This window comes from Lates calcarifer, unplaced genomic scaffold (assembly GCF_001640805.2).
Source record: "Lates calcarifer isolate ASB-BC8 unplaced genomic scaffold, TLL_Latcal_v3 _unitig_4500_quiver_2203, whole genome shotgun sequence".
NCBI classification, from domain to species: Eukaryota; Metazoa; Chordata; class Actinopteri; family Centropomidae; genus Lates; species Lates calcarifer.
The window spans coordinates 1-12,659 of NW_026116937.1; the positions used below are offsets into that span (position 1 = coordinate 1).

The 12,659-nt window shown below is 43.1% G+C and overlaps 2 protein-coding genes across 2 annotated transcripts; one reads left to right on the forward strand and one right to left on the reverse strand.

The window, feature by feature from the left end:
• Positions 1–156: 156 nt before the first annotated feature.
• Positions 157–2,511, forward strand: LOC108899976 (ATP-binding cassette sub-family F member 2-like). The gene is given in 9 exon segments (XM_018700731.2): positions 157–315; positions 668–787; positions 902–991; positions 1,085–1,195; positions 1,279–1,341; positions 1,460–1,588; positions 1,708–1,911; positions 2,012–2,035; positions 2,037–2,511. Coding segments are annotated over 9 exon segments (978 nt in total). The 5' UTR covers positions 157–174; the 3' UTR covers positions 2,133–2,511.
• A 121-nt stretch (positions 2,512–2,632) lies between these two features.
• Positions 2,633–10,011, reverse strand: LOC108899975 (uncharacterized). The gene is made up of 18 exons (XM_018700730.2): positions 10,003–10,011; positions 9,744–9,850; positions 9,491–9,627; positions 9,117–9,226; positions 8,803–8,958; positions 8,644–8,714; positions 8,263–8,594; positions 7,793–7,894; positions 7,004–7,094; positions 6,294–6,526; positions 5,950–6,192; positions 5,735–5,833; positions 5,313–5,506; positions 5,048–5,222; positions 4,810–4,966; positions 4,546–4,699; positions 4,292–4,403; positions 2,633–4,193 (listed from the first exon to the last, which is right to left on the reverse strand). Exons 1-18 carry the CDS (start codon positions 10,009–10,011, stop codon positions 4,030–4,032), a joined length of 2,646 nt encoding a protein of 881 aa, XP_018556246.1. The 3' UTR covers positions 2,633–4,029.
• Positions 10,012–12,659: the final 2,648 nt, after the last annotated feature.

A 12,659-nucleotide genomic window follows, 5' to 3' on the forward strand; every position in this document is an offset into this window, starting at 1 on the left:
GAGCCCACTGCTGGTGCCTTAAAGCAAAATTAAGAAGCACAGTGCCAGAAAGGAAATCAGCCTTAGCATCCCTTGGAAGGTCTTTAAAGTGTCTTGAATGGGCTGTGCCATCTGTGAGTTCATCATGCTAAATAAGGAAACTTGGGGGTAGGCTGTTACTAATTATGTGTCTGCATGACGGCCTGTTGGATGACCATGCAAATCTATTTTTATTTTAAGGGTAACTATGACCAGTATGTGAAGACCAGAGAGGAGCTGGAAGAGAACCAGATGAAGCGCTTCAACTGGGAACAGGACCAGATAGCACACATGAAGGTAAATGGGGGACACCATGTGGTGGAAGGTTTCCACTGCAAGTAATTGGGAAGTTGTAACAGAATTAATACGTTTTTAATGAAAAGTAACATTTTCTTTGGAGGAAAAAAGGCAGGGTGCTATTTTATACAATGAATGCCACTATATTTAAGTGTGGCTCATGGTTAGGCAACTATGTAGTAACTAAGATGATCATGTGACAGGGTCTGGCTACCACAAACCCTATAAGTGTTTCCTTTTGTGTTGAGTTGCACAGTCATTTCTACAAACAATCATTATGCTGTTATTATAGTATAATACAGAAATCATGACTTGTACTCATTGTACTGTCTACATCCCTTCTCTCATCCAGAATTACATAGCCAGGTTTGGTCACGGCTCTGCAAAACTGGCACGACAGGCACAGAGCAAAGAGAAGACACTGCAGAAGATGGTGGCGTCAGGCTTGACTGAACGAGTTGTGAATGACAAGGTACTGATAGTACAGCGTTACAGGCCAGCAGCGGTTTTGACCCCGTGATATACATTGGGTGGGGCACATGTACGTTTACTGTCATGATGCTAATACCTCCTCTGTCCTCCACAGACTCTGTCATTTTATTTTCCTCCCTGTGGGAAGATTCCTCCTCCGGTTATCATGGTTCAGAACGTGAGCTTCAAGTACAGTGACAACACAGTGAGTATAGTTAATACGGCAACATAGACAGAGCTTTGTTCACTGAATTATGGATTTATTTCTCAGTCTCACTCGTGTCCTTGTTTCCTGCAGCCACACATATATAAAAACCTGGAGTTTGGTATTGACTTGGATACACGAGTGGCTCTGGTGGGGCCCAATGGAGCAGGGAAGTCCACATTGCTTAAGCTGCTGATGGGAGAGGTTGGTACAGTATAGTTCCCCAGTGTCCTGCAGCAACTTGCAGTTGTTTTCAGAGTTTTAAAGTTTGATATTTTTCTTTTTAGCTCCTACCCACTGATGGCATGATCCGCAAACATTCTCACGTCAAATTGGCAGATATCACCAGGGTAAAACACCTGTTAAAGTTCAGTCTGAATCAAGATTCAAATTTCATGGTATGGCCTTTATTATGAAGTAGCTTGTACAGTAAAATTAAATTCTCCTATGGTTCTGTTTGTGTTACAGCATCTGACAGAGCAGCTGGAGCTGGACCTGTCTCCTCTGGAGTACATGATGAAGTGTTTCCCTGAGATCAAAGAAAAGGAGGAGATGAGGAAGATCATTGGTCGCTATGGCCTGACAGGAAAACAGCAGGTGGGAATGAGAGAGGTTTTTCCAGAGGATGCTACATGGCAAACTTTAGTCCATCTTTTTTTTCGCTCTCTCTCTCGGCATGTAGTTGTCTCTAAATTGCCACCTGAAATGTCTTCCAGGTCAGTCCAATCAGGAACCTGTCAGATGGTCAGAAGTGCCGGGTGTGTTTTGCCTGGCTGGCCTGGCAGAACCCTCACATGTTGTTCCTTGATGAGCCCACCAATCACCTGGATATCGAGACTATTGATGCATTAGCAGAGGCAGTCAACGAGTTTGAGGGTGGCATGATGCTAGTTAGCCACGACTTCAGGCTAATTCAGCAGGTATGTTTCATGTGGATTCATTTAATATTTTGTTAGAAACACAAGGTTTTAAGTTAGCCAGTTGTAGCTAGCACCTATAATCTTCATCTTTTCTTCGCAGGTGGCTCAGGAGATCTGGGTGTGTGGAGAATCAAACCATCACAAAGTGGAATAGAGACATCCTGGCATATAAGGAGCATTTGAAATCTAAGATCGAAAAGCAGCAAGCGCATGACATCTAAGGCAACATCACACTCTGAGCCACTCCTTTTCTCCTGCATCATGCATTTGACCTGCGAGCTCCTTAAGGAGACGAGCAGGGTTTGCGTTGCAGGAAATGTCCTAACAAGAAGAACTGAAACAATCTCTTATGCATCTTATTGGACACGTCTCTTCTACATGTCGTACTGTATTTCCATTGCGGTTTGACAGTGCTGCACCGTGCTGAACCCGACCCAATCCCTCCTCTCCCCTCACCTCAGGCTGCACTCTGATTGGCTGATTCACCTGAAGCATCTCAGTGCATTTTGGAATGCATTCCATTGTGCTGTCTTCATAGAAAAGTTTTATTTTTCCAAATGTTCTGTTTTATCCCAACATGTTATGCAGGCAGCTTTTAGGTCATATTTTATGATATTTAAAAGTTGACTTTTTTTTCCCGTGTAAAAGCAGTTCTGCCTTTATTTAACAATGTAATGCAATAAAGGTTTGTCTGAATAAAACAGAACATAAAAACAGCATATTTAAATTGAGAAGACTTTATTATTCATTTTAAACTTCATGAATACAGTGCTTGTATCCACAAATCAAAAGCTTTTAGGGAAAATAAACTATTTTACATCTCTGTAAACAAGAGGACAAAACTTGAAGTGATAAGAAGTTGCTTTGGATTCTGACTTGGTGAGCCCCATGGCTGCATAGATCCTGTCTCCTATTAAAGCCACTAAACTACACTGTGTGTATGCTGCTCACCCAGTTTTCCAGGTAACTAAAAATGGCTAAGCTGTCCCAAAAGAAAAACAGCATTTCTTGGCAAACCAAAATTAATAAAAGAAGGTCACCTGAAAGCCACTTATAAAACATATCAACTGAGGCCAGAGCATCTCCAGGATGCAGTTAAAAGAAAATTAATTCTTAGTTTTCACCATTCATACAAGTGTGATTCCAAAAGTTATAGAATCATAATGAATTCTGAAGTCTGACGCCTTTTCTAAAGCCACTTACAACAGCTGTGTTCAGGTAAAACTGGAATGGAAATGTGTTGGGCATTCATCCGTTTAATGGCAAACACATCCCAAACTTCTTGGTGAATCTGAAGCCACTTGTAAACTAACAGCAGCCAACATCTTTTACCTTTCTTCACCAGAGCTTATTGTGTTATGGTGTTAAACTGAAAATTAAGATTATCACTACTGGGCTGATGCTGTCAGCTCATCAGCAGGCCTTCAATAGTGTGTGTTTGTTTTCCCAGCAGGCAATTAATTTCAGATAAATCCAATATGAAATGAATACAGCTCAAAAAATCAATGTTAGTTCCACTACTAAAAGTGACAAAATGATGATTGGAAGACATTATCTGCCTTCACATTCTTCCAAAACATCTTCAACCACATTTGGTTAAATTGACAATTAGGTTGTCATTTACTTTCTAGTCAAGTCATTATGTTAGTCATTACAGTCTGAAAATACATGCTGTGTTATACGTTACATTTCCAACATAAAGTATATTTCTGCCAGTCGGCTCAACAAGTGCCAACCAGGAGAAATGCAGTTATCTCCAACCTATAAGGCTGCACATAAAGCTTTAAAGCTATAAAGTTTGTCAGAAGGACAAAGGGCTGCAGTGTATGTGAGTAAATACTGGTTGATTCTATATATGTAAACGTTATAAATGGCCTAACTGTTAAACACAAGGCTCCCGTTCAAGATTTCAACTTAGCGTGCGTGATTGACAGATTAGTGGCACTAGCTGCAGTTGAAACAGTGCAAGTTGAAGGAGTGTTTCGGTTACACTGTTTCCAGGTGCGTGTCCTGGTGGCAGCATGTTTCAGGGGCTGTAACAGGACAGCAGGAGTCGGAGGCGTGCTCAGGTACGGTAACGCGTGGACCGGCCGGAGGTATGCACGCTCACTGGGCCTCTCACTCCTCGTCTGACACCTCATCGGGGGGTATGGCACGGGTGTTGCTGGCCCGAATGCTGCTGATGTTGGTGAAAGAGAGGAGGTTCGCGATACCCATCAGACTCACGCCGGTGCCATCCAGGTTCACCTGAGCCAGGCGCATGTGTTTCAGAAACTTCAGACCTGAGGAAGATAAATAAACATACACTGTTATTCATCCAAGCGAGCGAAAGGTCGAGTCAGATAAAGAAAAGGCCAGTGGGTGCAGTGTGTGACCTTACCGTGGTCTGTGATCCGTGTGCGGCTGAGATTAAGCTTAACAAGCTGATTGCAACGGATCAGACCTCTCCTCACTACCGTGTCCCCCACCTGAGTGCTGGCTAACCCCAACACCTAAAAACAGAAAATCCTTGAATTTTAATGACCAGGATAACCCAGGGTTAGAACAGAACCAGTGTTAAAGGTGATATACAATGAGTTAACCCAAAGATATCCCACAGTCAGTCAAATAGACAGATTCCACCAGTGGAGTCACCTGGAGATGCGGCAGACAGACGATGAGTTCAGCCACTCCTCGGCTTGTGACTGCTGTCCGGTCCAAACACAGCTCCTGCAGCTCCTGCAGGCCACGCAGAGAGGGAAGTCCTGCATCTGTCACCTGAGTGTTGCTGAGTGACAGCTTCTTCAGCCTACACAGTATATACACAATAACCCTGTTGTAGAAGTACTCAAAGAATTGTTTGGCTGTTATATGTAAGGTACAGTATTGTACGGTAGAGAATAAGAGTATGAGAATGACCTGGTCATGGTGGAGAGCTGTTTGACTCCCAGGTCTGTGACTTGTGTGTAGTCTGTCAAGTCCAGCTCCAAAAGCAGAGACAGGGTAGAGAGGTGTGACAGCCCAGTGTCGTTCACAGAGTGGCGTCCAGGGAGGGTGAGGTGAGTCAACTTTAGACCTGGGAGGAAAATAGAAACCTTTACTAAGAGTTTAATCCGACACAGACTTGGATCATTTTGATTCACCCCCCTTTACTCACCTGAGATGATCTGCAGGGCATGATTGCCATCAGCGACAGGAATTCCCGCCAAACTGAGGGAAGACAGGGCAGGGAGGGTGGCAAGGTGCTTCAGTGACACCTCTGTCACACCTGTCCCATCCAGGTTGAGAGTCTGCAGGCTGGACAGCTCTGCTAAAGCCGAGACATCCTCAACCTGGGAAAAGACACAGTGTTAATAGCTGTTACTCAAGCTCACACTGCAACAAAAGTGGTGGTATGGACTGTGCCAGTAGAGCTAACGTACCTTAGTCTGCTTGATGCTGAGAAGTCGCAGCTGTGGCACACAGGTGGGAAGGACTACCAATGTAGCCTCTGTCACTGCCGTCTGGTTCAGGCTGAGCTGAGAGAGGCAGGACGGAGCCGACTGGAGGTACAGCACCATCCCAGCATCGGTCACTTTGGTCTGGTCCAGTGACAGGAAACACAGACTCTTCAAACCTTGAAAACAGGGGAAGAGGAAAAGTACTTCAGTACATGAGAAAATCAGAAAGGCAAAACCTCATTTAACACTAAATACCAGTACTTAACACAGAGCAGCTTAACATTCAGAACTTGGCATTCCTGCACGTAACTGTAATTGCCGGTAAAGTGGTGTTACATAATGTGTTATCCACATATAATAACAGTCTGAGCCTTGTTCACAAGACTGTTTGTGGGAAGCCCAACCTCTGATATGCTGGAGACAGGAGTCAGTCAGTTTGCTGCAGGAAGCGAGGTTGAGGTACTGGAGTTTGACCAGGCTGGACAGGATCGACAGACCAGAGTCTAGACGGAACAAGTTCAGGAGATTAACATGGAGTCCAGACATTGACCAGACTTGTTGTAGAAGTAAAACAAAAGCAAACAGCTTAGAAACTACATCCTTCGATAAAACTTTATACCAGTGATGAGAGGTGAGTTGACAAGACTCAGATGCTTCAGCGCTGTAAAGGCCCTTAACTGCCGCAGGAGCTCATTGGTGGAGTAAGGGTAGCAGTTAAGAACAAATTTCTGCAATGGGCAGCCAAAGAAGAGCTCCAGGGTGCGCGGACGAAGGAGCCTTTCCCGGGACATGTAGTTGAGCAGAAGCTCTGCTAGCTCCGGGGTCAGGCATGCCAGACTGCTGCTGTATTGCATGCTGGGAGCTGAGAGGGTAGAGACAGAGCCGAGACTGACCACAGTGAGTAAACAAAACAATGAGACACATTTTCCGGAAAATCTGCAAGTCTTATGACTGGACACTCACCAGTCATGAGGTGCACAGTTGCACGGATGGCCAAGGCACATAGGGATGGCACACTGGGTGTCCTGAAGGGTCTTTTAGGCGGTGATGGCTGTCCCTGGGAGGCAGGGAGGTCTTCTTGCTGTGCAGCTCTCTGCACGGCGAGAAGACGCTCCACTGCAGCCTGACCTGCAGCTGCAGGCGCCACCCGGCCTCCTGCATCCTCAGGCTCTGCTGGGTCCTCTGCTGGAGCCTCCCTGAAACATGCACATAACTATCTCTCACACACATATTGCACACGTATATAACATATTTCATGGTCGTATTATGTGAGCACAGCTACATACACTGATTTCTAAACCTTTTTTGTCCAGTACCTCAGTTTATGACTAAACACTCCCATTTGAGCACTGTCACTGTGAGCACATTAGCATGCTAATATTACCATTTAGCTTAAAGCATCACTGAACCTATATACAGCCTCACAGAGCCCGTAGCATGGTTTAGTCTTGTTGTAGGATTCATTTGGATAACATTACAACACTTTATTACTTTATTGTCCACCTAGTTTGAATTTTGTCAGAGCCACGCCCATGCTGTAGTACTTTTCGAATGACTCATTACAACTACAGCAGCTGCCACACACTTTAAAATCTGTCCCAGGGATGTAGTATCACCTTTAAGTACATTACAGCTCTTACATTATATGCGTGCTTCTCTGTCTAGACACCCACCTGAGTCGATTTCCTTGCTCTGGCCAGTGGTGCCTGGGCTCAAATCCTCCTCGAATCCTGTTCTCTGGAAAGAAAGGCAGCCTTGGCATTCCTGTGAAAATTACACAAGTGACAACCGTAATCCAATCTAGTTTCACCAAGATGACATTAAAACCAGCCCATATAGTGTATACAAGTTACAAGCCTGTTAATATAAAATCCATCAAGCCTTGCAGTGAAAAAACTAATTTTCCAATTGTGAATCCCACACCTCTAATAAGCATCTTTTGCTCTGGATCTTTGATTCTTCTACGACTAGCTTCAACTGTGAATAAGATACTCTTGCTCTTTGGCCCGGCACACATTCAGAATACTATATCACAATCACATGCTCTGCAGAACTGAATATGATTGGTGGACCAGCTGCAAGCGCTTAGGGAACTCAGTTCTAACTGGTGGGGCTCAGCAGCTCTGACCCTGTGTACTGTATGTTTGACAAAAAGGGGCATTCACCTACATATTTCCTAATCCTAATCTTTCTTACGTATGACACACATCACTGGGGCAACCGAGAAACTTATGCAATATACAGCACAAAACTGGATGAACGTGACTCCAACAGCTAAAAGTGAAGGGGCTGGGGTCATCTGTTTCTGACGTGAGGGAACAAAAAGTTCTATGTGCATGAAGAAGTGGAGACACGTGGAAACAGGAAGAGGGGAGGAGAAAGGGGGGTGGGGGGATAAAGCAAAATGTAGGTCAAGGGAGGGATAAAGTATCTGTTACAACCCCAGAAAAAGGGAGCAGTACCGTTGAGCATGTGAGGTGGTTCTTCCTCTCCTTCTTGTTCCTCATCAATCTCTATGCCAACAGCTTCCTCTGCATTACCAGGGACCAGCCTCTGGCCTCGCCCTGTAGAGCACCAGATACGTCTTTCAGTAACTTAACAGCTTTTTAAGTAATGTGTAAATAATATTGAGCTAATTGAGTTGCAAACTGGGAAGAGCTATAATGTTCCAGAAATAAAAAAATCCCAGTCATTGGGTCCATAAACAGTGTTAGGTGATTCATAGTTGGAGCACTTCTGTGGCTTTGAGGGTAATGAACTTCCCAGTTGAATCATCATATCATCATCATCACGTGCATAAAAACTTAGGTGAGAACTTGACAACAACTCCTGATGTGTATTTCAGCAAGAAAAATCCAATCACGACACTTAAACTTTAGTTAAGTGTGCTGCTAATGGCGAGCAGGAGCCAAACTTAAACATACATACTTACCCCAGAAGTGAGACGGGCCAGAGAATGAAGGACCAACTCCAGGGATCCCTGCATAATTAACTGCCTCTTCCCACAGCTGGTTGGGTAGTGGAGGGGGGAGAAAAGGTTCCTGCTCTCCCGCCCCCTCCGGGACAGGGATATGAGGCTGAGGAGGCACAATACACGGAGATGGCTCATTCTGTCCTGCCGATGGCTGCTCCACAGGACTCCGTGGATCCTGAGGCGTTTCTGGAGGAGTGGTCTGAATGCACAGTGCAGCATTGGGGCGTGAGGCCGAGGGAGTGCAGTGAGCAGGCAAGCTCCGCTTCCCCGAAACGTTTCCGAGGGAAACCCTGGAGGAGGGAGAAGGAGGCCAAGGAGGGGTGACGTCCGGTGATGTGCTCCACGACGGTGCGCAGGGGGGCGTCAGCTGGGAAGCGTTCGCGCATTGACTCGCCGGATGGCAGCCGGATCTGCAGCCGAACACAAAAACATGAGGGGTTAAAAACTCATCACTCTCACACCCGTAATCAGAAAAAGACAGGTTCTTTATAGCCTCACCATGAGGATGCAGTTGTTATCAACATTTGTCTGAATCTTTCCTCCAAGCTTCTGCCCTCCACCAGGAGGAGACGTCTCTGTGGAGGTGCTGGTCTGGCTCTTCTCCTGCAAGCTCCTCCGATCCTCAGCTATCCGCTTTAAAACCAACTCGCGCTCCTGGCAACACAAAACAAATCAGACAAGATGTTCTCTTCTCAGATTAAGAATCAGACATTTGGCTTTAAATATTTTGTTCTCTATGTGATAACAAACTGCCAGTGCTGCTGAGTTAGCACTGTTTGGTACCAGAGGTCCTTCTTTTTACTGCTGCTGACCTGTTTCTTTTGTCTTCTCTCTGCTCTGGCTTCTTGAGCGACACGTTGTCTTTCTTGTTCTTCAAAGTCGCTTTTGTCGTGTTTGATGCGCGACTCAACCGGTAGTGGTTCTGGGGAGAGGTTGCATGATTGTGACGGTCTCAGCACCAATGAAGGACACGCTGTTAAAAGTCAGAGACGGTCTAATGAGATCATCATCAAACCATGCATTCCTTTAGGTTATTTTCAACCGTGCATTAATACGATAACAAAATCATTTTTATTGGATATTACAGTTGTTTAATACATTCACATTTGACACTACACATAAAAGTAGACAGTCTTTACAAGGCTATATAACTATATTGTATAGACAGAACTACTTAGTAACATACCTCTACTATCAGTGGGAGACGTAGGTGACTCTGAGGTGCTTGCTGCCTCTTTGGGTGGGTTGAAAGCAGAAAATGCAGTTTCAGGCTGTGATGACTGTTTGACCAACCTGTGCCGTGGATACTGACCCTGTAAGAGCCTATTAACACATGAGAGAGGGACACAGCATTTACTCTTTTTTTTTTAGTAATGAAAAAGTAATTACTGAATGGTAATAACCATGTGGAATTGAGAGAAAGTGCTGGGTCAACTCACCACTCTGCTGCCTCTGGCACAGAAAAATGCCCCGCCTGCACAGCTGCCTGGATCTGTTCCTCTGTGAAACCCATCTCACTGAGGATGAGGAACAACTCCCCAATAGTCTGCAAAACAAAATCAAACACAGACCACTGAGCAGCTGAGCAACAAATCAAAAAAGGCACGTAAACAAGGGTTTGTGATTGTTTTTCCCTTATCAGTGAGGCTGATAAGGGAAAAACAAAGGCTACTGTGGTACAGTTTGTATAGCTCCTACCATCTTCATAACTTAAATAACATTTAAAGGAGTTTTGCAGTACAGCCTCAAGACCAGATATAATCAAGCTTTTTTTAAAATTATTTATCTTACACTGTTGACTGTTTACTAATGATCTTTTATTTTATTCTATTTGTACTTTATATTGTTTGGGAGTTTTTTTGTTGCATCTATATAACATTTTTAATTTGCTATTATTGTTGCTCAGTTTGTTACTAATATTTTATGAAATATTAATATTATTAATAACAGTGTTATCTCCTTAATATATAGAAGCGCTTTAATCTGGTGTTGGTGAGGACATCTAGTTGTTGCCTTTAACCGTAACTCGTGTGAATAACACCATTAACCTGACATATTTATTTCTCTTTGTTCGTCCTTCAGTAAATAAGACTGGGGGCTGACCTGCAGTTTCGCCTTAAAACTCTCCGATTCTAAGTTAATGTTGGTTCGTGAAGTTTTCAGCGGTTGGTTAGCCTGTGTCAGGGTAAGTGCATTACTTCACGACAAAGTCAGCGATTTTAAAGTAAAGAAAATATAGCCCACAGTTAACGCCGGGTATGTTGTTCTGTCTTTGGCACAGTGAGGGCTGTCAACAAACAACGTTAGCACGGCGGCTAACGGTTAGCTGGTGGAGAGCGATGGCGAGGCTAAAGCTAACGCAGCTAGCAGGCTAATATTCTTATGCAGTGCAGTGTCATGTCAAAGACAGGTAAGTAGTTTGCAGCTTACCGGAGGGGCAGCAGAACTCATACCGTTGTATAACTCTACTGTAGAAAAAACAAACTGAAACTGATGTTAATTAGCAACTTTGTTGACTTCCTGGATGGCTCTGCTGTGCAGCCTGCTATGCTAGCCACACTGACCTCTCCCCCTGTGAGTTGAAGATTGACAGATTATCAACAACAAACCAGCCTATCATCACTGCGGAGAGCCCAGGCTTTCTGCACCGAGGCAGCGGCGTACAAATCCAATCTGCCTCTCAGTGACTGACAGCTCCAAACCCCAACCACCGCCCTAACAATAACCTTAATCATCTGTGACCAAACATATCCATGTAATCTGTGGAGACCGCTTTTGTTTTGACACAGTTAAGCAGTAAATACTACCTGACAGGCTGAACGGAGGGGAAAATAACGGAATATCTTCCCAAACATCAGGCGGATTATTTCAAAATTAAACCACATAGAAAAGTAAAGAAAGAGGGATAAAACAAAGAAAGACAGACTGCGATTATTATCACATATAATATACTGTATATAACTTCTGGCTTCAGTAGCAGTAAACCACCAGTAGGTGACACTCTTACTCTGTGCATACCTGCTGCATATGGATGTGACCTTTTGCGTAATGGATGCTGCAAACTATGAAACTTTATTGGACCTGCTAACTCTGGCAGGCCGCAGTACTGTGCAAAAGTTTTAGGCACTAACACCAAGATTAGGGTTCTTTAAAAAAATAGGGCTATAAATAGTTTTAATTCTTTAATTAACTTCCCACACGGTGCAATAAATGAAAAAGTCAATATTTGGTGTGACTACCCTTTGTCTTTAAGACAGCACCAATTCTCCTAGGTACACTTACACATTTTCACAAACTAAATATCTAAAGTGTCTAAAGTACTGAATATACAGGTGGATAGTTTATATAAGCAACTGATGAAAAATACAAGTCATTTCTTATAAAGGAAATGATAAAAAGATCTGACTCTTTTTCAAAATGGAAAAAAGAAGTAGGAGTGTGTGAATCTGACTAGGGTATGCTTTTAACTGCTACTGATATCACCTGGTAAATCCCTTTGCAATGCTGCTACAAAAATAGTCATTTCTATCTTAGTAAGTGATACCATTAGAGATTTTTAAAAAATGTCATTAAGGGAGATAAGAGTTTTATAATCCCACTACTGAACGGAGTATGATAGGCAAGCCGGACAAAGAGGAGAACTTTCTTAACAAATAAATAAATCATATATTTGTCTAACAACATAATAGGACTAGTATTATTATGGAATTTATTATTTTCATCTCTTCTTCTTTTATTCATATCTAACTAAAGTTAAATAATACTGATAAACACAATATGATGTGGTGATGTGACAGGTGATTTTCACAGCAGACAAGCTTTAGCACCAGTGAATATTGTTGAACAAAGAAAGTTTAGGCCTGCGTTTTAAGCCTGGTTTAATGGTCTAGATTGTCATATACTGCACAAATTGTAAAGCTGTTTGAGTCAAACTTATCACTTATTATGTTTTTAAAGATCTTTTTGTGGTTTAGCTCACATTTCGAAAGCTTGATGATGATAAGGACTGCAACTAACAACCTTTCTTGTCAGTTTTTGTTTCTATCAATCAGCAAAAACTGTAAAAATGCCCAGTTTCTCAAAAGATATTCAATTTATAATCACATTAAATTGAAAATGACAGCAAATTCTCATACTACAGAGGCTGACACTTGGGAATCTTTGCATTTTTACTGGATAAATGACTTTTTAAAAAATTGATGTTTATCAAAAAATAGTTGGTGGTTAATTTTCTACCAGTGACTAATAATTTAATCGACTAGTAGTTTCAGTACTGATGATGATGATGCCTGTGATAATCAGCTACATTTCTGATTATTAAGTCACCCTTCCTCATTCTGCATTTACTTTTTCTT

Coding starts and splice junctions, on each gene's coding strand:
- LOC108899975 (XM_018700730.2), bottom strand. Junction 9,227..9,490: donor GTCTCCCACTGATAGTAGAG/GTATGTTACTAA, acceptor ACCTCTCCCCAG/AACCACTACCGGTTGAGTCG. Junction 7,895..8,262: donor TGGCCCGTCTCACTTCTGGG/GTAAGTATGTAT, acceptor GGTGCTCTACAG/GGCGAGGCCAGAGGCTGGTC.